The 27,639-nt window shown below is 35.7% G+C and overlaps 1 protein-coding gene across 4 annotated transcripts in view; it reads right to left on the bottom strand.

Annotated features, from left to right (window-relative positions):
- The window catches only part of LOC110451315 (sodium-dependent multivitamin transporter-like), a 30,000-nt gene extending 18,074 nt beyond the window's left edge, over positions 1–11,926 (bottom strand). Inside the window, exons 1-2 of one of the 4 annotated variants that reach the window (XM_021499368.1) lie at positions 11,695–11,926; positions 595–984 (exon numbers count right to left, since the gene is read on the bottom strand). In XM_021499368.1, the coding sequence (XP_021355043.1) occupies positions 595–927 (333 nt within the window). In that variant the 5' untranslated portion in view covers positions 928–984; positions 11,695–11,926. Of the gene's footprint in view, positions 1–594; positions 985–5,926; positions 6,044–11,694 lie in introns of those variants that run through there. The other 3 variants (XM_021499288.1, XM_021499447.1, XM_021499526.1) reach the window with 3 other exon arrangements.
- Between the last annotated feature and the right edge of the window lie 15,713 nt (positions 11,927–27,639).

The raw sequence follows: 27,639 nt of genomic DNA, 5'->3' as shown, positions 1-27,639 counted from the left end.
ATGATGATAAAATTACAACAGCACAGTGACGAAATAATTACCTCAAATGGGATGTTGGTATAAAAATGAACACATAAATGGTAAAACAATTTCACGAAAGGTTGGTGAAGCAATAACCATGACTTGGTGATAACATTAATGTGGTGAAAAGCTATCCAAAGAACTTGTCGTTGTAAAACAGCAGCGTAAATTTTTGATGATTCGCTAATTTTAATTGTACTATTTTGCAATGTTTCGTATTGATGATAAATGAGCTCTCCGTTAAATTAGACTATACACGTGTACAATGGGGTAAGTTTTTTTTATATACTGAATGTAAACATGTAACCAACCATACATAAATTTGTTCGAATTTGAAGTTCAAAGAGAAAGACAACACATATTTTTTATATTGTCATTAACTAATCATCCGAAACATTATGTAATAATATATTGTACCTCGATAATTGCCAATATAGTACAGTTGAATATCGTCCTTTTGTCCAGTCAGTAATTTTTCTATGAATTAAATAAATTTAGAACTTGTTTTAATTGTAAAATGAAAAATAAAAAAAATAAAAGGGCCACAAACTATTTAAAAATAACAATACATACCTCATATATACTGGTGATGTTTAACTTTCTGAGGGCTGGTACGAATACTGTTCGACTTGTCATATCAGCTATAAAGAATCCAACATAAGCCATGCCCCACTGCATACCATATAAGTACACTTCTGCCGGTATACCAAGCATCAGTATGCCCGATTCATAGGAAACCATCAACGAAATAGCAACTGGTAAAAAGGCCATTTTGGAATCCCCCATAATATATTGCGTGGTAGTTTTCATTTGCCCTCCTCGACGAGCTTGAAAGAGTCCCACACCAAGAGATATTGTCACGGTTACCGCCACCACGACGTAATCCTCCCATTTAAGGAAAGTCATGCTTTAATCTATCGAAGAATTCTTCTCTGTTTACAACGTCGTCAAATATTTAAATATCTGAAAGAAAAAATAGTAGAATTAAAACTCTGTACGAAAAATGAGGAGATACTTCATTTATAAAATGTACTCTTGAATGATAAGCAATGCCTGCAGCATATGTGGCATGACGGGGTGTATACTGTTCATTACAAAAGAGACGTTAGACGACAACAATCAAATGTCACTTTGAGTAGAATCTGTATTCGCCACAGCAAACCCAGAGTAGCACTTTGCATCGTGACGACGAATGTGTCGTTTTTCAGCTTAGATTGAAAAAAACACGTTCCTCATTCCGTTATACATTAAACATTAATAGATTTCTGCGCATCAATCAATACAAAAGAAAGAAGATACCTTTATAAGATACCGGTGTTTTTTTTTTTAGTTATATTATATTCTCATAACAAACCTGTTGTATCATAAGCTCTAAGGTGGAACCATCTATATATATTTAGTTTACTTCAGTGTTAACTCCAGTTCACTCCAGTGTTCACTCCAGTGCACTATAGTGTTACCCTCGTTTAAAAGACTGAAGTACATATTTCAATAATTGATGATGATGAAATGGGTTCCTTTGTGATATGAAAATTGAAAAAGAAAGGAAAGAATCATTCAACTGAATATTATATAATATCGAATCAACGATATACATATTTTTTGTGTGTTTTGATTACTTAAAATTTCAACTGCACAAAGAGAATTTGTACACCATTTCTGGTGATTATAGAACATATATAGATAGCTGTACTCTTTCAGAGGGAAAAAGTTTAAAAGTACACTTCGTCATAGTTTAATTCACATCACATTTCATATCAATGTTGTAGTGTCAGGATGGGGGATCAGTATCTGTTATGTGATATGGATAAATGTGGTAAGTTTTCCCATAATATTATACTTTATATGAAAGGTTTCTCTATAACACGAGATCAATAGAGTAATTAGCTCATTTGTTTCATACCAACAAGTTAAGAAAAGATAAAATTCCAGAAAAAAACTTATAATCATGGCATGGCACTTTATAGATAAAAGGTAAATATCAAGCTAAAGATGTGTAATTAATTTAAGTTCGATATTCCCCAGTTGCCTTCTTATAGGAATATTTAGAAAAAATGTATGAGTTAGTCTGGTTTTGTTTTCTTTGTTAAATATATATATACATCAGGTACATGTACATGCTGATGGTTGAGTAAGAAAATAGATCCCAAAACCACCACCCCCTCCCCTGGGTCTACAGTGTTCCCCACACCAACGTAGCAGATATACAGATGGCCTTGTGGTACAGTAATGAATTGCCCCTTGTTAAAATGTTGACAAAGTTCAAGGTTGCAATTGGTAAAGTTATATATACATGTACAAAAATGATATAAGTTGATTAATTTACTAATAAAAGATCAGATAAATTAAGTTTCACAAGGAGCCTCAAGTTTTAATCATACAGTTACAACTTTACTTCATTGGCAGATTTAAAGATGGTTGATAGGGCAGTGTAACCATACCCTTGACACATATTTCCCTTTTCAATATGACATCTACCTGAGAATATATGGGCAATGACCACCCACTGACCATTCACCTGTGGTTACATGGGATCTGATGGGCTGCCCCTAATCTTGAGCACCGTATGTGAAGGCAATTAATCCTGTCAATTAATCCAGCCCATTGTCGGTCAAGAAGATACACAGGTAAATCAGTATATGGTTACAAGTAAGATACTGTGGCTGTCCATTCGGTTTACAAACTGGGTATTACATAAATAGTCAAACCTAATTGATAACACACCCCAGCATCAATTAATGGGTCGCTGAACCATGATAGAGCCTTTTATACCTGTATGCTCAGTGGTCCATACTAGCCTCAGGGCACAGGTGTTACAATTAAAGGTAAATTAGGAAATATAATTTTGAACATTTCAAAATAAATGGGGAAGGATTATGAAAAGGTCAAATCAAAAGAACAGTGTTACTACTTTTTTGAAAACACACTCAAATCTGTTCTTAAAACAATGACATCAAACCGTATACCTTGTGTAATATACACACCCTCAGGGCATTTCAACCCCAGTTTCTCCTGTGCTAGTTACATGGTTCAGACAGGTTAAATTTACCTGTAGAAAAATCAATTTGGATACCTACCTATTTAATTAATTCTTAATAAATGTTTTGTTTCATTTATTAATTTATTCAGCATACAAGAGGGACGAAAATCATAGTATGTATAAACTGATGAAAAGGCCAGACATAATATGATAAAGAAAATTACCTTGTGAACTGTAGTTAACTCCAGTGCGCATTGATGTAAACTCCAGTGCACATCATTGTAAACTCCAGTGCACATCGCTGTGAACTCTATTTCACTTCAGTGTTAACTCCAGCGCACAAGCTATCGAACTGGAGTTCACTTTAAAGATGAATAAAACTTTACCATTCAGACATGGATCGGGGAACTGGACAATGGTCATAAGGTCAGTGAATTGAATCTTTGTCGAATTGGCCGTGAGATGTGTGACAGAGCAGTCTAGTACTTTGAATCGGATGATAAAAGGCAGGACGGCCTTCTCCTTGACAAGAGACTCAGGGTAACAAAATCCTGCAACTGTGTGTGTATATACGATTTTTACATAGCTTATTATATATCACACCTAGATCAACGAAATCCAATTCTGTATAGATGGATATCGTTGCCAAGTTTGTGACGGATCGGCATGACCAACTAAAAAAGGGGGTGTTTCTCTTTAAAGTTTACTCTTTAAATACAGATAGAGTAATTGTATGATAATTTCACAATGCTATCTCTTGACGTATGACAGACAACGTTGTATTACGAAGAGTGTATCTACAGGTACTTGGGGCGGACTCCAACAAGAAAGATGAGAGGGGGGAAGTCTTTTAAAAATTACCTTCAGGTGAATGAACATGAACTTCATTGAGCATAAGGGGTCGGGTCAATGTTATGTAAAACTGATAACTGCTGTACTCATTGGAAACAGACTTACGAGGAGGACTGGAGAATTGAAACATGCCTATTCATATTTCCTCCCCAGGTCTAACATCGAATGTTAGCCAACACATCAGGGTCATTTAGGCCGTTTTAGATTTCCAGATTTTTATTTGTTGCGTTTTGTTAAATATATATGAAACAGTAAATGAGAAAGTTTAAACAAAAAATGGGTTGTGTTGTCTTTAGAAGGAGTTAGGGTTAATTATTTCAAAATCCTATATATTTCAAAATCGGGTCAACATAGACAACTCTTATTCACACATTCGTTAGGAAACATTTATAAGCTAAGATATATCTATATTTGTATGAAATTTAGTTTAATTTAAGGACAAATATAAAACACTTCACACACAATATTGAACAGAAGAAAAAAAATAAAATTATTCTAATGTTTATAAAGTATATCTTTTACTCTTCAACAGAATGGAAGCCAAAGACTATTTATAATGTAAACTTATGTTTCGATTTGGAATAATTTGATTTTATATTTCAGTAAATTTATAGACGTCACCATAGAGAGGAAAGTAGAAATGATATTAATACATAACGCTTCAAAATAAACAACGTGATTGACATGGTCCTAGGGCGGCCTTGAAATTCCCTGAAACCCAATCAAAAACATCATATGACATAAACTCAGATGTGCGATCCCCACCAACACCGTCCTCGATATCCAGGGGTTACGCCCACTTTCGCTCTCTTCACCCCTGGAATATATCATAGCAAAATTGAAGGCACAAAGATAGCTGTTTAATTGGTATCAGGTACAAAAACCTGAGCAATCGCTAGGCTGATACCTGTCCTTTGAAGATTACAAAGGAGAGACGTCCGACTTCAAAGCCTGTCCATTTTTACCGTTACGTGACCGCGATATTCTTTTGATGTACACCAGAGGTTCAAACTAGTTTTCTCGTTTCATCTTCAAGGTGCTGCACACTGAGCCTTCCATTTTGCTATGCCATATTCCAGGGGTGTAGAGAGCGAAAGTGAGCGTTACCCCTGGATATCGAGGATGCACCAGCTGAGCAGTTGGAGTCTAGAAGAGGGATACAAAAATATAAAGGACATATCAACAACCTAAATGCCAACTATATGAATATAATCATTATCATTTAGGAGAATATAAAATGTTCTCAAACATGATGATTTATTTTGGTTAATTGGTTATCTATGTACTGTAAAGCGCTTTAGATTGGCTTATTCTAGCTAGATACGGCGTTGTATATCTATTTATTTATCCCAGTGTCACGATGCTGACACAAAACGAAACTTGTTAGCGGGCACCAATTAAGCCACCCACTGATTACGATTGAGGTTGCTCGTGTCCCAGGGTTACACTGCATTGCTCAAAAAGCCAGCTTAAGCCTCATATGTTTTGGCTGATCAAGAATATGAACTTTATGAATGAGACTGATAATGGGCCAGTCGCCAGGTACTTACTGGCCGTAGGTCGGTGGTTTTCTCCGGAAACTCCGGCTTTCCTCCACAAACAAAACCTGGCACGTCCTTATATAACCATAGCTGTTAAAGGGACGTAAAACACAAACAAACCAAATCAAACAAACCAAACTTTTAACAAATCTCTCAAATCATGGGTAAATTAACACCAGGAGCGTTCGATATTACAGTTGTAAGATGTAAACCAAACACAGTGAGCCTCGATTCAGATATCAAAATTAATGTGTCGGAGTCTACATATTTATGACTCCAGGGTATTGACCGATCGGCCACATTGCAGGTCTGACACCGGAAGACAAAGAATTGGTCAGGTCTTACAACATAAGACTCGGAAGAGAGGTATAATAATGTCTAGAATTACTTAATAATATAAGGTGTGATTGACTCCGACTCCGACTCAGGCGATAGAACAATAGCCCCCGAAGTTGGTCGGAACGATCAGCTGGAATTTCATTCGGACAAGTTTAATATGTAAAATTTATGCTATGAAGTGTTTTATACGCACCTTTTTCTTTTGCTGTATTATTTCAATGTATCCATTTTTGGGGTGTATTTCAAACTTTTGACTCAAGTTCTTCTGATAAGATTTATATTTGTAACGTGCAGGCAGTCACCCATCCAACTACTGACCACGCTCGACGTAGCTGATCTAGTGAGCGGGTCCCCGGGTTATATCGCATAAGGCAGTATTTTCCCCTCATATTCTATAGCTGTTACACAATTCTAGACTACTTAGGCTAAGTAGGGGGGTTTACCGGTAAGTTCAGATTCACAGTACCAAATAAGCTTTCATTGTGCTTAAGTGATTATTCAATGGAGATAATAACAACCTATATGTATGACGCTAAGCCTTCTTTTGGTAACTCCCACACCCATAAATATTTAAAAAAACACCCCACTTAATTCGTGAATCTGCGCCACCATCAACGCCTGCATGGAACACGCATTAAGAGTTAAAAACGACTTCGAAAAGTTGAATAGGGCGCTTCGTTTCTTTCTGAGGACCTTATGTCACCAAGGATTTGACATTATTTGGATAAAAGTTGACAATCAAATACAGCAATTAGTAGAATCGAAATCGCTCCCTCTCTTAGATTGAACAAAAAAATAACGAGAACGTAATTTGCGTATTTTTGTCAATGTTTGTTAATAGGAAAAGATGTTGTGCTAAACAACAAAACGCCCTGTTCTCTAAAAACAAAACAAAAACTTAGGCTGATTACATGGTCAGTAATGGCCGTGGGCGGTCTTTCCGCAGACGAATATGTTGCCAATCGTCCCCCGTTATACTTAAAGAACTCATAAAGTTATTCTTTCTTTAGAATTTGATCAAGACCTACTAAGCGTTAAAAAACCTTCCATGGTAAACACAATCTATGTCAGTTTTTAATGAGAAAGGGAACTTTAAAAGAAACTATCACATAACTACAGGCCAATGCGTGTGACGTTGTCGGCGCTGGCTGTCTACTCCTACTCACATTGGATATTTGATATCTCTCTTGTTACTGGCCACCACATCAAGGTAAAGGTCAACACTGCACTGGTATTATCGGCAGATTGATGGGTCATCTATGGTCAGGAAAACGTAAAATCCTTTCTACAGACAACTCCACAACTCTGTACGTCATTGACGATAGTTCCGTAAGACATACTGTACGCCAGACAATTTGCTCCGCAGTTTACCTTTAGCCCTTTTCGTCCTTTGATAATGAGTGCAAATTTAGCATGACAGCGCATATTTTTAAACAGCATACTCATAAAGAGCAATTAGATGTGAAAAGCACAATTTACACTAAAGGAACAATTGATTTTACCGGCCATGTGGGAAAGTTTGGCTTGGCGAACAATAGATTGTACCGGTGAAGGGCGACAGTTTGGCTGGGCGAACAATAGGTTGTACCGGTGATGGGCGAAATTTCGGCTGGGCGACAGTTTCCCTGTATATAGTAGTGTTATAATGTTTTGCATATAATATGACGTATTCTGTTCTGGTTTTCTGCCTAATTGAACTATAACATTATCGTTGACCATATGTCATTACGATATAATGAAATAGCGGAGAGTACATCTCGCGTACATGAAAATGGACAACTGTCAGACTTTTAAATGTTTTAAGGAACCATGTGCCACTTCCAATAATTGTAAGCATTCATTGGAAATTAGTTTTTGACACGACAATATATTTAATAAATCATTCCTGAAAAGAAACAATACTTACAGGACGTTTATGAAATAATGATATATACGATAAATAATTTGGCTAAATATAATGACCAATATTGTTCTGAGTGTAAATCAATAAATGAGTGTAGCAGGGCTACACCAGGATTCGAACCCTGGACTTAACATTGATATACTACCGCTGAAAGTGTCTCGTCGGTGCACCTGTACAACAGTAATGCACAAATGAAATTAAGAGGAGGCTTCTGTATATACAAACAACTATAATGTAGTGGGACAAGGGTCCTTGAGTAGCTATGGCTATTTTCCTCTATTGTAGTAAACAGCGTTTATGGCATGTGTCAACACCCTACCTATGTACGTGTGTAGGTGTTGGTATTCCCGATTTTCACGTATACGCACAGGAAGACTAGGCAGATTGCAAGAAACGATAGCTTCCCATCAAAAAAAGTCGTAGACTAAACCTAATTTAGAAACGTCGAATACCCATTTTAAAGCATATGTGAACTTTTGTGGTGCTTATATATAGTGTAGCTGCTTGTACTTCAAATTTAGAGCTGTGTAATGCATTTTAGTGGATAACAATTGATTTGAAATGCGGTATGACTAAAAGATAACTAAACTTTCATTTCGTAAATCTGTAGATTTATCTGAAAGTATTACATAATTCTAGTCCATTCAATGGCGGTGAACGTGATCGGGGTATTACGCAGTCTTGTTAAACTGTTACATTATTATATTTTGGGGTTATGGCATGCCTGTTTTCATATCAGACCCCAGATTGGCCCGAGCTACCTATATCAGGCCAAAGGGCCGAATGCCCGCGGGCCTGATATAGGTTGAGGGCCAATATGAGGTCTGATATGAAAATAGGCATGATATAACATTTTTATCAGAAATATTTTACTGCTGAAAATAACCCATTAAAACAAATAGTTTTTCTCTTTGTGTTGCCGTTTTTCGTGCTGTCGACAAAACTACCGGTGTCCCCCCTTTTGATGTTAGCAAACCTTGCATCTTCCAACCTTTAGTCATTTTCTTTGTCGATAAGTTCATCTAATTCAAGTATTCGTCGAGCTAACGACTCTAGTACTGCCTCCATGAGACTTTTATTGTAGACGAGAGGTGCAGACGACAACAACAACAAAACCCTAAAATTTGAAGCGGTCACCGAAACGTACTGTATTGGTCTGACCCTACCTTAGTAGGCTAGTTCATTCCGTCATGGAGATGCTATCTGGGTTATTGTTTTTGGCCTTGGATATTCGGAAATACAATTATTGCGCCAGTGTGCGGGCGATTGCTTCAAACACCACGCTGACAATACTCACGAACATTTTCATTTCTCGCGCACGACTGACTAAGAATGCGTTGACGGCGCTTCCCTTTTCGTTTGTAAATTTATTTTTTTGCATTGTTTTCATTTGTTCCCGATTTGGTTTCAAATACTACATTCATACACAGCGTTTTGTTTGTTAACGGCATTGACCCTAACTTGTCGTCTTGGGTTTCCGATGTTATCTGTACGACGTTGCACATTTCTCCGTTTATTATCCTTTAACCTCAGTTTATCCATAAGAACAATATACCGTGTGAAATAAAGGTACGCTTGTCTGAGATTTTTTGTGCAATTGAAACGGGTGAATAGAAAATATTATGAGAGATAGAAACTACTGTATTATTTGTAATTTTACTACTTAAATTGGGGATGTTTGTTTTTGTCTTGTTGCGTAATATCTGCAAAGCATTAAGTAGTCGTTAAAAAAAAAACTAATGGAAAAAGACATGTCTGTTCAAATGTAGACGGTATGTGTGTGTAATTGATACAAAGGAATATGCTTTCTTGACGAATTAATTTTTGAAGCAAATATTCTACGCACCTTATATAAATAATGCACAATCTAGGTTAGATACTTTAAACAGATTATTTGCTGGTCCTTTGGCGATGTTATAAGTACAATACTTCATTACAGAAACATCTTACGCACGAAACATACAACATTAGCTGACTGTAGGGGACATACAATGACTATAAAGACATGGAGATATTTACGGAAAATATTGACAAATATCATGCAATGTATCTGTATTTTAAGCAGTTTTCCAGATGGAATATTCTTATTATATAGTCTATGTAAATTAAGCGAATTTTGTTTAACTCCCCCCCCCCCCCCCCCCCAACAAGTTCAAAGGACCAGTAATGTAGGTGTTTCTCGAGTCCATGCTGGGATCAACTTGTCTTGGCCTAGGGTCTATTGTTGGTGTTGAACCCTGTTTGTTCCATCTCGTATGGTTTAACGTGTTGTAGTATTGTAATTTATGAATGTATTGTATGCTAATTGGATGTAAAGTCTTAAATCAATATCGAATTAAGTATTTTCTTGAGTGTATTCAAATCATTTCAGCCTTTGCGTCTCGTTCCTTATTGATGTAGGAAAAAGGCAAAGTGTTTGCTATTTACTTGTAAATTGAGGTTGATATAGTGACCTGTTTCGCTACCTGGGCTAATGTTTGTAAATGTATAGCTTTATAAATTTAGCTTACAACACGGCCACATTTTTATTCTCAGTTCCATGTGCTCGCTGGTGCTTATCGGAGAGCTGCCGTAAAAAAAGATTTGTCATCGCCAATCCCAACTTACAAGTACTATCACAAAATGTGTTTGTAAGTTGCATCTGAAAATGTTTTAAGCAATTTAAAGAAGCTGTTTTTGTGTGCAGTATTTTGTTATGTTATGCATTGTTCTATTTTCATAATATTGTAATATTTTTTTGTTGTTGACAACATGATGTTATTGTTTACTTTTTTGAGTACATGAATGTTATCTTCAAGTTTGCATTTACTGAGTTAAGTAAATATATTTGATGCTACTCAATTAAAAGACTTTAACTCTATTCTGTCCAATCTCCACTTCATCATTGCAGTGTCTATCCCTTTATTAAATTGTTTTATTATAACGTTAAACCTGAAACCTCAACTTAAATAAAAATCACTTAATTTCTCGAGATTCATTGCAATATAAAATTTATAATTAACGCATATTCCTTTAAAATAAGTGACCTTGAATGGAATCCGTTTATCAATGTTAAAAATATCAAATAAAGAAATATATCACTATTAAACTTATATTTTTGCATACTTGGATTTCTTTCACACTTCACTGGCGCCTTTCCGATTTTACTAGGGAAAATATAAACCTGTGGTTCCCTACCTATGAATATATTACCCTAACTTTCATATTCCTAAAAAAGTCTTTTTACACAACCAATACAATTTTCTATGTGACGTTTCGATGACTAGTACGATATGTACACGGGCAATTACAACAGACAAATGACCAGTGAAGCGTATGCACACAAAGGTGTAAAATGTGTACGAGTTAACCGTAAACCCGATGTCCATTTCGGCTACGTTTACACGTTTGTGTTCCTATAAAAGTCGTCTCCGCGTTATAACTTAATACTGTGTTACCAGAGTAGCGTCAGTAATTTCATCACACTTCTTCTGCACATTCATAATGTCTCTTTTACATTTGGTGCACTATTTCACTTATTTTTGTGTTAGAAAATGTTGGAGAAAAATATCAATTACGTTTGCTTGATGTCGACAGAGCGATATGACTTTAATGGGATAAGAGTTTTAAAGTTAAGCATTCGCAAACGCCAAATGCTTAACATCAAAATCTTACATTTTGTGTAAGAATATTTTCTATCTTCATAAAATTTAACCCAGGAGCTACAAAATCTATCTATTCTCAAAACAGAGGTGAGATAAAATTAATTAACATGGGGGATAGGAGGTAAGCAATTACGAGTAAACAAATCCAAGACATGTTATCAAACTTTATAAATGATAAGATTTTTAGCCTAGTTCTACAATGCATCCCGAATAGGCTATACTAATCCATCATATGTTGCTTTTAAATCACGTTATATACAATGATGAATGAGCAATGATGAACAGGACGCAACTCTTAACCTGTCATATCTGTCACATGTGGATAATATTTATATAAACATAGTTTTCTATGTGTTTCATGTCATATAACTATTAATTGAAAAGTTAAAAAGAATATAGAAGAATCAATCATACCTACTTTAGACCAAATGGAGCAGTCTAGATCTCCCTGGTAGCTGATTGGTCAACAGCAACGTCTCGTAGTGTCCATATAAAATCACATATGTGTCATGCTCCTAGGCAGAAAGCCTTTAAGTTCTCCTTCGGCCGATCTAGGGTACATGTAACGCCGGTTAAGTTATGCTTCGTCGGTTTCTAACATAATGATATACGACTTCATTTTATATACTCTCTTTATATACCGAGCATGTTGATGTAAGTGATAAACATTATAAGGGGTATCACTGTTATACGAGTAGTTTTAAATTGGTTTGTTTTCTCGGTATGAATGGAGAGGCATTGGACCATGAAAGGTCACTGGAGTAAATTATGTCCCAAACCCGTGTATTCTGACGATGCGTTTAACGTGAAGTTTTTAAATCTGGTACATCCTGAATAAACAAATGTGAAATTCTAAACTAGATACTGTATATATAGGATCTTACACGAGTTTCCATTTCATATGAGAATAATGAAATTAGTCTAGGATTTTTTCAATTTAGCGAGCCTATTGTGGTTTGCATGTATTTTGTAACCCTTCTTCCCTTATATCCAGTTGTCCACTCTTAGTGATAATTTACATTATACATGTGAGACACTTAGCAGTGTACACACGGTTCATTAATTACACGTGTGTTAAAAGTGTATTCACCTCTAACAACATGGCAAACAGTTCATTTTGCATATCTATCTGTCATACCATTTGATTACACTGTATACACTGTGTGCACACAAATATCCTGTGACAAAATGTAACTTTCCAGCATGAACAAACAATATTTTCAACAAACAGTTTCTTCAATGGCGAAAGTTTACATTGCATGCTTTCATCATTCATTCTAAAGGAAAACTCATTTTTATACGCTGACATGAACCTGGATGAAAGTATACGCTACTATTCTCTTTTCAATTCAATGGGAAAAATTAATCTAGAATTTATCGTTTGATATTCATATATAGAAAGTCTTTTTAAGCATCATTTCACCAGAAAGCTCAATATGCTAGGACAAGATGTTATTGAAATTCTACCGACTCATGTGCAAAGGACATTCCATCGAACTATTATATACATGTACATCCCGGTTAGCTATAGGACTTCAGCGGGGCAATTGTAGCCCTGTATATAACACTTCAATCTGTTAAAATCTATTATTCTAATGCATAATTCCACCATTTTTACAGAGTGAGATCAGATTTCATGTAGGCGGATGAAACAAAAATGCATCCGTGATTGTTCATTATGTATGGTGTGATAAAAAAGAAAATGGTATATAAAGGTTGAACAAATGCAAACAAGTTACAGTCAGTTTCAAATTAACCTGAGGAAATTAATGTGAAATTAAATCTGCTACAAACAGCCCCGCAATCAGCACTAGCACATCAAGTTGTGAACTACTTACCAACTCTCCCTATGTAGGGGGAAACCCCCGATTTTGGACCCTTAAATTTAGTCAATTCCTATCTAATTGTGACAATGTGTTCTAAACGCCAAGAGTTAATAGCCATTCTGTAGGTGAAGAAATGGATGCTCAGGAATTTTTCAATTTCAACAAATTAAATACATCACGTATATTCGTTAACCTATCCTTCATGAAATCCACGAGATACAGACCCTAAAGTCGTCGTGTATATCCAACCACTTGATAAACAGGATAAGTTACTATGGAATAAACAATTTGTAATACTTCACAAAACGATATGCATTAGTAGGGGATATCAAAAAATCTTTAAAAGCATCTGATTAACAGTTCATGTCTTTTAAGAAGGTTCCCATTTCAAGTATGTAATGTAAGCGTGTGAGGTGGAGGCGGTAAATTGGTGTAATTGCCTCTTTTCGATAGCATGGATCTGATACTGACATGATTTGTGTTGCCTCACTGAAATACCTGCCAATGGCACCAAGCACAGCATTCCACCCGGTCGTATTATACTGACTGCGTCAACACTCGGCATCCTTCACGGTCTCCGTGATTACCCGTTGATATCCAATCAACTGTTAGTAGTTAGGTATCACCTTTAACATGTCGCTGTAAATTGAAATCTTTTGCATCAGCAACGTATGTTATAAAGAATAAGATGTGAACTCGTATGTTTTGCTGTCTGTTGACTTTGCCTGTGGTTTAAAGTACGATAAACAATTGCCTGTTTCGCTTTCATTGAATGGGAGCAATTGTACGATGCATTCAAATTACTGTCAGTAAATTGGAATCTGATACGGGATTGCAACCGTCAGTGTCAGTACTGTCAGAATTTAGGCATAGCGTCGAATATGCCGATGCAGTTGTAAGGTGTACATAAGAAGTCTTCTGTAGACTTTGTTGCTATCTGTGGTAGAGAATCAAGTGCAATTTTACTACATGTTCTGCTGTGAAATAAGCATGCCCGATCGTCAATGTCGTTGTAAGCGACAGCAAGTCGGCTGCAGCTGTGTTAGAGAGTAAAATGCAAAGTCCTCTACTTTTCTTGCTGTAGCTTATTGCGAACAATTACTCCGAGATCTGCAGTATCGTAGTCAGCGGTAAGGAGCGAGAGACCAGGTCCTCTGGTACAGTGTCACCTGTTACGGTGTCAATGATCACAAATTGTAATGCAGGATCGATTGTGTTATTAAACACGATATGCGGTATCCGTTGCTTTTTTGCAGTCTGTAGAAAGGAGTAAGATGCGGGGTGTTTGTGTCGCTGTCAGTATAAGAGAGTGTGATGTGTGGTATTGTTTGTGGTATCGCAGTCTGCAATTTTCGAGGTCAACAGTTTCGTTGTTTTTGATAAGCATTAAGATGCGGATTCCACTTTGTCGCCTTCAATGGTTGTAGTAAGATGTGACGTCATCTCCAGTTTGTCAGCGGGAGAATGTAAGATGAAATGATTTTCAATTTTGTTTGATTTTGTTGTTATCATTATTATAGAAATGACCTTATCTCAACCAAAAGTAACAATATTCGTAGGAATTGATTGTAAGTAAAACAGTAAGTAGACATACGAAGCTTAAGGGAGCTCCTATTCAAAGTTTTGCTTGTCTTTGCAGAAAGTCATTTTGACAAAAAGAGGTAAGATAATATTTTCCTCTTTTCATTTTCTTTTATTACATACACTGTAGAAATGACAATTCTCGCGGGTAGAAATGTTCGCGCTGTGACACTTTAAAATCACGGCGATATGCACATTTTTGCATTGGCAATGATCTTAAATCCGTATATTCTATATATATATATATATATATTGGTATGGGTCAAAGAAGTAATATAGACGGTATTGTTATGTACATCTAAATATATTTGTACGTGTGGATTTTTTTTCTCGGCTAAATTAAACAATGCGAAAAGACGTAACATTTCCACGCTGCGAATAATTTCCACCTTTACAGTTTAGGAAAAAAGTGTCATACATTGTAGGGTTAAGTGTGAAAACAGCATACTATCTATTTAATTACAATCATAAGTAATTTAATCGATAGTATATTATTTGTTATATGGTTTCGAATAATATTATGCAAACATATAAAATATGAGCTTGATTCTTGATGTGCTTAAAGCAAATATGTTGAATACATATCTAAACAAGCAAAAGATAAATAAGGCACGAAGAGAGTGTTGAATCCTTATAACATTGTTAAAATGATCGTGTATATCTCATTTTCCAACAAATTTTGCACGTGCAACACTCTTCCAAAATCTTCTCCGTATTTCATATGTTTTAAGAAACGAGCCGCGGCTCTGGGTTTTCTTTGTCGATAGAGCGAGCACTTATTTTTTTAGTATATATAGGATCTAACAAGCAAACAACATAGAATTCTATAAAACCTCTAGATCTCATAGGACCCTGGAAAGGTCACGATCAGAATGTTCTGCTAAACTTACCAATCAGGTGACTTTGTAAGTCTGCCAAGTGTTGATTTCATGTGTAGATGAGCGGTGTCGATAGATGGATGCTTTGGGAATGAATGAAATGAAGATCTTGTTGATATTTAAGGAATGATTTTTATTTTTTCAACATTTATGAGGTCATAACAACAATGGGTTTATGGACATATTGAATGAATCGTGTTAGCGATTCATGTAAAATATGTCCAAAAACCCATTGTTATGACCTCATAAATGTTGAAAAAATAAATATCATTCCTTATATTTACATTGACGAATCCTTTCAGTGGATCGATATAACAACGAATAAAACAAATAAACAGGGTTTGTTCCTGCTTATACACGGGTGCAACGCAGTGGCGAGAACAGTGTTTTTTCGCGGGGAAATGTGACACTATCGTGAGAGATCTTAGCAACCGTCAACAACAATAACACAACAAAATGTAGTTCCATATTCAATGTTTATTTGTAGCACAGGACACGTGAATACGTGGATATTTCACAAAGCACAGTTCAATAATATTTTAAGATGTAAGAATTAAGCATCTAGGTCGGTCGTTCCGAGTGAGTAGTTTTTGTAGTGTATTACTACGCAGTGTGATCAGGTTACTATCAGTTCCCACGTGCTGAGATTCTATGAACACCTGTGTTATGCATTTATGAATGTAATTTTTGTCAATGGGTCTAAGCATACAGAATGTAAATATTATGACATCAGTGTTTATTGTCTACCGAACCGATGGCAATCGTAAATGAAGCTTTTTGCATTTTTAGACCCAATCTGTGAGAAAGGGTTTTTCATCACGGCAAGATTTGGCAAGTTCTTGGCTTTCACATGCTATACAAGGCTTTTCCTCAACCTGCTCAGGGTAAAGGGTCTTGCGAACGCACCGGGCACTGTGCATCTTTGTTTCAAATCAACAGTATATGAGAATAGGGATAGGACAGGGATCAGTGTTGAGCATTTGCTATCATAACACTGACTGCCCTTCGGGTTTCAGGTCATTCATGGGTCGTTCTTCGTCTAGTAAATTCTGAAAAAAACGAAACAGGTATGAGTTCTTTTGGAATTTTATTTTATCTAGGGCGTATATATCAAACTAATTGGCACTATTGAATGTAGGTTTCAATTATTGCAATAACCTCAGTTTTTAACAGAAGTAAAATTGATAGACATTAGAAAAAATAATGTAGACCACCAATCGACTTATTAACGGAAATTGATTAGTGTCGGTCATGAGGAGGTGTTCACGATGAGGATGCTTCCATATCCTACACATACATAGTGATTGATTTTTCTCCTTCCACACTTATGTTACCGAAAAGGAAGGACTATCTCAACATGATTTTCAGCTATAACGTAAATAACCTTGAATTACAAACGTCATAAGACAGTATCATTTTAAACGCAAATTCCTTTCTGTGTGATTGAAGAAATGACAACCTGGTATTTCTATATGTTTTATAGTGCTTGAAGGTTAGAAACCTAACATCATATTAGACATTTATTGATCAAATGTTGCGAAATTTAATAACATTCTTACGAAGTAAAACATTCAAAAGTTTACCTCATATAGTTAAAGTTATAGTAAATAGTCTTTTCACATTTCGCCATCGTTATCCACATGCAAAAGTTTCGAATGAATGCGCATTTGGTAATAAAACCTTTTTTGCAATCTTTGTTTCTCTTATCAAAGGAACGATTTTCATTCTCATATTAAACTGGTATTCCATAATCCAGTTATGAAGAATATCTTACGCCATTTAGTTCGGGAAAGGCCGTTCTACATCGGAATCATTTTCGTGCGCACTCCGGAAGACAACAGCACACTAAATCACACACAGGAACCAAGAATTTAGGATCGACGGGAGGTTGATCTGCAAAATATCAATATGTATGGTATGATGACCGAGGTTAAAACATATATAACTTGGCATGAGTGTGATCTGTTATCCTATGTCGTGCAATCCTCTAGACAAATGAAATATTTTACCTCAGTCAAAGGTTAAATTCTATAACATACTGGGTTTTTTCCTTGTACCTTTTCGTTAGAAAAACTACTCAATTTTGCTATAGTCTACATGTATCCCGTCCGGACCCTCAACTAAATTTTTCTAAAGCTAAGTTTGAATTTCCGCCTATACAATGTGGTCCGTCAAAAACTCGAAACAGGAAGTTAGAAGCACCTATTTTGAATTTTATAAAGTTCGATGCAGAAAGCTAACCAAATGAATTACAAACAGCGATATGATCATTTTGTCCGCTTACGATGCATGCGTAATACAAAAGCTATGCAATTGTTACGTCAATTCTTACAGAAAAGCCACAATGTAATATCAGTCATCTAAAATGTCATCTTTTTCAGGTTTATGTGATATAAATTATAGATAGTCTATTTGATTAAGTTGCAAACATGATTGCTGGCACTTCCATATAGAAAGTATTCATTAGAAATAGTATGGTTTATTAAAGATCACCGTATATGTTTGTATTAATGACTTTTGTTTATCAGCATTGATATGGAATTGATACATTGTTGCTAAAAGAAAAGCATACGGTGCAGAAATTTAAAAAACATAATTAAAAATGAACAAAAGCATTACCAATGCAATAGCAAAATATCAACAACAGTGTCCTCAATGTAAATATTAAACAAGGCAAGCCAAGGAATCTAGCCATGCGCCTCAAACAAAAATAGCTATCGGGCCAACGGAATTATTCAGGCTAAATCGAACTAGTTATATCCAAAACTAACTATAGGGGAGGTAACTGTTTGTACGAAAGAATACAGCGAGTACATCTAGTCCGTGTCTGTAGAGGAAAAAATATTGCATCTTATTTTGACTTTTTACTAGTATTGATACACATCTTTATCAACGAATCATAGTATATCAAAATACGATACCTAAAGTTGGTTTTGTTGAAACTTCTGCCATTGATACAGGATATCTTTTCAATTTATCATGTAAACAAATTTCGACTTATGAATGACTTTAACGATTATATAAGAATTTGTTTGCACAACTCAGAGAATATCTATGGAAACATAGGACTCTACGGTGTTTATTTCCAAAACCAACCATTATGGTTAATATAAAATTATTCACTATATTGTTTTTATTTTGCAGATAATATTTACCGACTATAAGCAAATTATTTTGATAAAATATTTGATTGTATCGTAGTTTTTTTTTAAAGACACCTTTTACCTCATACTCACGGTGACGTCACAGTTTCCACAGCTGGCGTGGTGACATCTATGGTGTACATGGAGCTGTTGTATATAGTACTATTAAAGGCAAAAGAGGCGTTTGGGGACAAACAGTTATACGTTGGAGCTCGGTCTAGTTTTGGATGAACCTTCACACCAGGAGAAATTAATTTTCCTTATGAAATCCATCCGACGAACAGGACACTGCACAATCCTCCATCTATTGCAATCGTTAAAGGCTTCATTTTGTTTCAAAACAAATTGTTTGTACTATAATTACTGAACAATGAATCAAGGAACTGCACATGAAAATATTTAATGTAACCAAACAGAAACTCAAACAATGAAAACATTTTACTGCGCCATTTCGTCTATTTAAAATCCATATATGAACTCAAGGGCAATACCCCTGCAGGTCGGGGATCGAGAAAAGAATACACCTGTTATTACCCACTGAATGTATCGTAAGAGGGGACTGATGTGGAAATCCCCACTGCAAAATTGGGGATTCGCTTTTGCGCTCTCTAATTGAGGACACAAAGGCGACCAAAATAAATGTATTGCACCCGTTGCAATCTTTAGGATCTTTATATTTCTCTCTAGTTGAAACTAAATTTTATTTCCTAGAGCCTTGTTGGCAACACCTCACTTCTCACTTTAATGCTGAACGTTCGCCCAGGTGAGGAGGGCAATGGGTTCTGTCCCCAGGCCGGGATATTTATAAGTCCTTAAAATGGTAGTTGTTATCCCTGCTTAACGTTCAGCATTTATGGTAATGGCAACAACAACACCTGTTGTCAGTATAATGTGACCATGCGGAATGCTGGGCTGGGTGCCTCCGGCATGGTGTTTCAGTGAGATAACACTATAAAGTTGGCGTCAGATCCACGCTATTACAAGGAGGCATTTACACAAACATACCCTGTATCCAGCATACATACACACATGCACGCTTACACAATACACATGGAGGTACGTCCTTAAATGCCCTTATATGTTAATAGGACGTTAAACAAAATAAAACCAATTGTAATGTCAAATGAGTGGATATCAATGTCCGAAGTGTCCCTGATCAGGAGAAGATACATGAGTAAGAAGTGTATTGATAATCAGACGAGAGACAGCATAACTGTGAAATTTGAAATATCAGATGGTCATGCACCGGGACAAAAAAACAATAACACATGTATTTATTACAGGATTGTGGATAATTAGTGTTGAATTCATATATCTATTGTAATACAATGTATTTGGTTAATAAAAATAGCATTTGGTGTGAAATAAAATCCTTGAATGTAAACAAATATTTCTACATTATCATACACGCAATGACTCTAAATTACATTTAGATGTACATTTAGTTGTGATATATATTCACAGGGATTACTTTTATTTTATTTTACATGTTGCATACCAATGAATTTGCCCATGGTATCAGAAATCCCAGGACGAAAATGCCTGTCAAAGCTCTCGACAGACTTGACGATGTGATATTAAAAATCTGCAAAGAAAAACACAAAGATGGCGGCATTAAACGCTTTCAGGCGTGTCGATATTGATGTAACACGACCCCAATAAATAACAATACTTCTATTTATCAAATAGCAACGTATGCTTTATCTCTTATAAACCGCTTAACGTGAAAGCACTAAGATAACTTTGATATTTACACACGGATGTATGTTATTCTCCATCAACCTGAATTATCCTTTTCCAACACGAGCATAAAAACGTCAAATGACCATTGGTTCAGACAGTGTGATTACAAGACGACACGCCGTTGTCGTCAACGATGGTGTTACAATCACCGGTCTGTTTCCATTTCTCGCCACCACGCTGTCATTTATTTTGTTTAATCTCTTTCCATTTCTCGCCACCACGCAGCGTTACCTATTATTTACCTTTCTTGTCTGTTTCCAGCTCCCGCCACCACGCAGCGTTACCTATCATTTACCTTTTTTAGTCTGTTTCCATTTCTCGCCACCACGCAGTGTTATCTATCATTTACGTTTTTTGTCTGTTTCCATTTCTCGCCACCACGCAGCGTTACCTTTCATTTACATTTCTTGTAATTTTAAAGTACTGTGTTTGACCAGACTCTTGAATTACAAGTGATCAAGCGTCTGGTTGAGCGAGGCTATGTTTGACCAGACTCTTGAGTTACAAGCGACCAAGCGTCTGATTGAACGAGACTACATGGATATGTAATATACTTGAATATATTTTGCTAAGGATTCAATGGTGTAGGTTGTACGATCAGGTAACTAGACTGATTAAGATAATTGTACTGTTAAACCTAGACAGGTGTAATGTACAGACGGACATCCATACAGCCACAGACAACACACTGTGTTGTTTGTTTGGTTGTCATTACATGTATTTACCTAGTGTTCCGATTTTAGGTCGACGTAAAACCTTTTTCACACTTCCGATAGCTTTGCAATACACTGTTTCTAATGTACGCATGCGTTAAAGGTTTTATTCAAAATCATTTTTTTGAGAATAGACGAAAGCAGTTGGCATTCATAATATTTATTTATTGCATAACTGACCCATTTTACTATATCATAATTACATGTCATAAATATGGTATAACACATGTGTAATTAAGCCTAACGGTGCTACGATTGGTTAAAACCTTGGAAACATATGCCTACGTCACTAAAGGTACTTACTTTATTTACTATATCGCATGATACATTACTGTTATTCTAAATAAATGTGAAATGTTTCTTTTGTTATAATAATTTGTATTGCATTGAAAACTGTTCAATTTTTTTTTTCAAAAAATGGAGAAAAAAATCTGGAACTACTTTGCACTACGCGGAACGACAATACTATGATAGGAGTATTTTGGTTTTTAATTATATAGAGTCACCTGAGAACACAACATTGTGTTTGAAAAGTTTTTTTCAAATTATGCATGTTATGTGATAAATATAATCTTACATTCGTGTCTATATCATATTGAATTAAATAACCTCGTTCAATAAATTGATATAACAATCGTCTAAAGGCTTGTGTCATATTAAGTTATTGAACTCGTTTAGTAAATTTAATGTGACATTGACACTCATGTAAGATCCTCTATGTATCAAATACGTGCTGATTCAAACGGTCATGTAGTCAATGAATGTAGCTGTTATCAAGAATGTGTTGTGTTCAACACATGAGTATACTAGAGTTACTATTGTTTGTAGGCAATTGATCCAATTTCCATTACATGTTGCCCAATGTTCAATGTATGGGTTGATTAAAACTGTCATATTCTTTTGATAGTTTCAAATTGGAAATTTCGGTCTACGAACCTAAATGAAAGCTGGCCAATACAATTTCAAAACGAATAACCAGACAAAAACGAGAAACATTAGGGACACACAGGGAAAAAACCGTTTTTACGTCTTACAAGTGAGATAATTCCAAACTTTGACTTGTTTATTCGAATTAGACTAATTTTTTATTTCGAGTAATTAATACGATTTTTTTCCCACATGCTCTAATGTTATTTAATTATGTGTTTTTTTTATCAAGCAAGTGTTTATTAAGGTTAGATATATAAAGAATTCCCTTAAATTCCATTTATTTGTGTTTGCCAGAAGTTATCATAACTAATAATGTAAACAGAGCACATCCAAGCCTTATCTGTTATGATCCTTACCCCTCATGAAAAAGATATCTCACACAACCACTACTGGTTTCCTTACTTCTTCACTTGAAATGGGTACACCTTTAGGAGTTTGTTAACAGCTGTGGTTACTCACATGGGAGTCACATTGGGCGTGATTTCATTAGCCAATCTTCTTTTATGACGTCAATTAACAATTTTTTGCTTCGTAATCTTCAATAGTGATGTCATAATGCATGGCTTTTATTTTCGGAAACAGAAACATTGCATTTCCAAAAGAAACATGGTTTTTAAGAAAAAAAATGTCTGAACATTAGGGGAGAAAAAGGTTCTCAAATTCGTGACGATTGGTTATCATGTTTCTCTTGTTAGTTAAATTTCAAACTTTTAAACAGAATTTGACAAACATGATAATAAATCACCACTCTTTGCGGACCCCAATGTCCCCGACAATGACATCAATCTACATACTGGACTTGATAGGAATAACTGCAGACCACATTGAGTTTGCAGTGTTGGTATTGCCGGCTTTAGCCTCCAGAATGTTTGTGGTTAAATACACCACAAAACCTAGTATAGTGGTTATTTTCTCATAAACTTTCCAGATGAATACGTCAGTAATTTTTACGAGAATAAGCCCCATTTTTATATTGTTTTCGGTTTTTTTTTACGATTGAAATCAACAGGCTCAAACTAGTTTAACGTTTTAGGGCAACAGTTATTCATCGTACCAGGTCATCAACAAAGTGAGAGATGAAATCACATGTGTTGGCACCTTCCATGATATTAGACTTGCACAAGTCCGATATTTGGGAAATTATAAATAAATAAAAAAATAAATAAAAAAATTTCGCACTGAATATAATAATAAGGATTGAATCCTGTTCTGGTGAGGGTTTTGGGTATCAACATCAACGGGCTGTGAAACGACTTTAAAACGAAATGCTTCGCCGATCATAAAATTTATCTCAATGCCAATTGCGGTTTATAACCCATAAACCTTAACAGAACCTGATTCAACCCTAAAATGAACACTTTACTCGGACGACAGGAAAATCTTACGTTTCTTCACAAGTTCACAAAGTATATGTCAGGCTTTTAGCTGTCATCGCATTCATGATCGCCCTGTTCATACATATATATATATTGGACTTTACGTATCAACGCAAACAAAGGAAATGATGTTAAGAGGTGAAATACGATGAAAACATAATGTAAACTATTTTCGTGCTAAAAAGCATAGTATATACAAATGTCGACTATCGTTGGTGGGGAAATCATTCCTCTACATGCAATAGAAATTTCAACAATTTAGATGGCACAATGTTTAACTCATCATATTTGTTTTCATAACCGACAAAGAACTAAATTGTTTCGATTTATATACCGAGGAATACTTATTTCGGGCGTTTTAGTAAACCAGAATTGCGTGCCGGGCGTCATCTACTCTCTGTCTGATAGTTTACCGAGTTACTCAGTAGTGAAGCAGACGTAAAAACACTCGAACAAACAAACAATGTCCTTGAGACTTAGCATTTATGAGACAATGACACGTTTTTTTCTCTCCAAAAGTTGCAGTTGCTTCCCTTGGACAATAAACGGTGATGTGTACGTTAGTTGAAGTGTCGGTCACACCGTATAGACAATAATAGCAAGTAAAATTAAACTCCCCATGCGGTTTGTTTTTTGGCGTCACTTTTCTTTTTTAACCTTGCCTTATTGTAGTTCAACTAAATCATATACCATATAAATCATATACCATATCCGATAAATCTGTATCTAGTATATCTCTCAAATACAATAGATAGTACAGACATACCTGTAATACGACATGGAAATTTAGACAATTTTCCGTTTAGTTTATTATTGTTACTTTTAAAAGAGTCACAACTACGTTCAGTATAACTAAAAGAAAACGTGTTAAATGCATGAAATATAAAAGTATAGATAAAGGAAATATATCTTGGCCTTGTCTGTAACATAACAATATGGCTGAGTATGAGGTTCCCTCAATATTAGACACTATATTACATATTATAACGGGATCATTAATAATTTCATTATAGTGTTGAAATTTTCGGTTATACGTCCTACAATGTAAAAGCATGACATAATTATGTATCAACTAAAACAGGTTCCCCCTTACTTAGTATATTTAGTGACTACTTGTGGTGGTGCACTTTGTCCTTATTTATCAACAATAACAGATAATCCATCTCGCTCAAAAATAAAGGTTGAGAAAGGGAGTCGGCTGTATTGCATTTCAGTCCGTCATTGACGTCACAGTTAGTATTGTCATTTGTTAGTTTCACAATAAGTCTTGCTCTCTGATTTGTCCGTTTAGTGTGAAAGTAACTAAACATATAAGTTGGCACAGTACAAAAAAATAAATTTTATTCAAAAGTTACACAATATTGTAACTTCAAAAATGTCATTATTTCCATTTTTATATTGTCTTACTTATAAAGTGATAGTTTTTATTAAATACAATTCACTGTATAAGTAGTGTGTTAGTAGTTTAAAGTTGTTGATTTAAGTTGGTGTTGAAAACAACGTTGTGCCCGTTGCGATGTTTCCCGGTTCAAACACATGCATACATGTCGAAGGATCTAGCAAGTTAAATTTCCAGAAAAGTGATTAGACATGCACCAGTAGGGGTATCTCCTTACTCTAGCGGTAGAGGAGTACTAGGAGAGGATTTAATATCAGAACCATTTTCTAAATAAAATCCAATATATATATAGAAGGCACGGTAGTCTAGTTGTAGGACGCCGAGCTCGTCAATGTACTGTGTTGTATATTTGACCAAGATACTTTACTTGGCTTGTTCCAGTCTACTCAGCTGTAAATGAGTACGCGATTGGGCAATCCTATAATTGTTGAATGCTAGCTGTTAGTGCCGAAATGGCAGTACCTGCTGTATGCTCCCCAGGGAGTTGAGAAAGATATTGGCTGGTTGCAAAGGCCCTATAACCACGGCAAATAATTTGTAAACTGCCTTGAGACGACCTACGAACTAGGTTGTGATAGAGCTGTATGCTGTACATATACTGTATGCGTGTCACGAACTGCAGATGTGGTATCAGTGACTGGGATGATATGGTAGGATGTGTTGTTAAGGGCAACACACCTAGATTTGAAAAAAAATCATGTACATAAAAAAGCTTCAAAAATTTTGATGAAACTTCTTTCTCAGATGACGTAAACAAAGCCCCTTTTCATGCAATGTACGTTTTTGATGATATAAATGATATATACTGGGGCCATGAAAAACTACTGCAGGATCTAATAGATGAGCATGCACCCTTCAAAGAACGAAAGGTCAAGCCTAGTAAGCTCCCATACATGAGAAAAGCAATATATTAAAAACGGATGCTATTTAACTAGTACACTAAGATCAGAAATAGCTATAACTGGTAGCAATACAGAAAACAGAGAAATCTGGTCAATAAATTGAAGAAACTATCTATGACCGAGTTTTTTTATAGAAAGGTGTGGTGGGGGACCAGAGTCTAAAGACTTCTGGCCAACCATCAAACCTTTCCTATCTAAAAAGTCCCTCGGCGGTGATAATGATATTTTGCTGTTGGAAAACAACAAGGTAATATCTGACCAAATATGTGTGAGTAAACTTTTTAACGACTTTTTGGCAATTGTTGCAGATGACATTGGTAAAAATTTAAATTTCAGACCACCCTGCTGCGCATGCTGGAGGACTGGAAGAGGGTCTTGGATGACCACCACCATGTTGGTGCTATACAAATGGACCTTTCCAAGGCCTTCGACTGTCTTCCGCATGACCTGTTCCTCAGGAAACTCTCTGCATATGGAGTAGGGGAGGGGTCTATGCGCCTCCTCCAGAGCTACCTGGGGAACAGGAGCCAGAGGGTGAAGCTGGGGCCCAACACCAGTGAATGGAGACTACTGAAGAAGGGGGTACCCCAGGGCTCCATACTGGGACCACTGGTTTTTAATATATTTATTAATGACAGATTTTATAAGATTAAGGACTCTGTATTGTACAATTATGCTGATGATAACACTTTAAGTTATGAAAACAAGAATGTTGATGTGTTAAAGAAGGTCCTTGAAAGAGAGGCTAAAGTCCTGATCGATTGGTTTAAATCTAACGGAATGCAAGCCAACCCAGATAAGTTTCAGGCAATTTATTTTGGAAAAAATCAAAATGATTTAACAAATTTCGAAATTGAAGGAGTAAAAATTGACTGTGAAGAAAATGTAAAGCTACTTGGAGTAAATATAGATTCAAAATTAAATTTTAACCAACACATCTCAGAGCTATGTAGAAAAGCCTCAAAACAGTTGGCGGTACTCAAGCGAATTGGAAACTCCTTACCAAAAAATGTAAAAATGTTAATTCTCAAATCCTTTGTAATGTCAAACTTTAATTTTTGTCCTGTTATTTGGCACTTTTGTAATAAATCTAGCACAAACAAGATGGAAAAAATCCAGGAGAGAGGACTCCGTTTTGTACTAAATGATTATATCTCAGACTACAAGGATATTTTATCGAGCACAGACTCATATTATTTACATATTACTCGCATGAAACTCATTGCTTGTGAAGTTTTTAAAATTGTTAATAAGTTATCTCCTGACTACCTACAAGAAATAATAAATATAAAATGTTCATCTTATTCATTTAGGAATGAAAATACAGCACAGCTTCCACGGGTCAACACCACCAGGTATGGAAAGAGTTCCTTCCGCTATGAGGGCGCCCGCATATGGAACAGCCTGCCGAACGAATTGCGTAAAGTGGAGAACTACTCCGAGTTCGGCAGACTGATCAGTAGGTGGGACGGGCCCGAGTGCGGATGCACTTTATGTGTTGGTTAGTGTTTTTGGCTACCTATTTTTCCTGCTTCGTATGTGTCCTGTGCTGGCTGAAGTGTATTGTTTAAAATATAACGTACAGCTTTACATATGGCTCTGTGCTTTTTGTCAGCTTTGTAGTTTACAATTTGATGCTTTTGTCATATGTTTATTTTCTGCAAAAGTGCTGTACATGCTTTATATGCTTCATATTTTTACTGTTTAACGTCTCAATATGTATGTATATTTTGCAAAAGTTTCTGGTTATGTATTTTGTTCTTTACATGTGTTTGTCGAAATACAAGCTCTTCGTAGCTTATGTTGTATGTTTATAATATTCGACGTAAAATAAAGCTTCTGTATCTGTAGAGCGGTATATAAGAATC

This window comes from Mizuhopecten yessoensis, unplaced genomic scaffold (genome assembly GCF_002113885.1).
Source record: "Mizuhopecten yessoensis strain PY_sf001 unplaced genomic scaffold, ASM211388v2 scaffold81, whole genome shotgun sequence".
NCBI classification, from domain to species: Eukaryota; Metazoa; Mollusca; class Bivalvia; order Pectinida; family Pectinidae; genus Mizuhopecten; species Mizuhopecten yessoensis.
The sequence above is the reverse complement of the archived record's forward strand: the minus strand, read 5'-3'. Positions and strand labels throughout refer to the sequence as shown.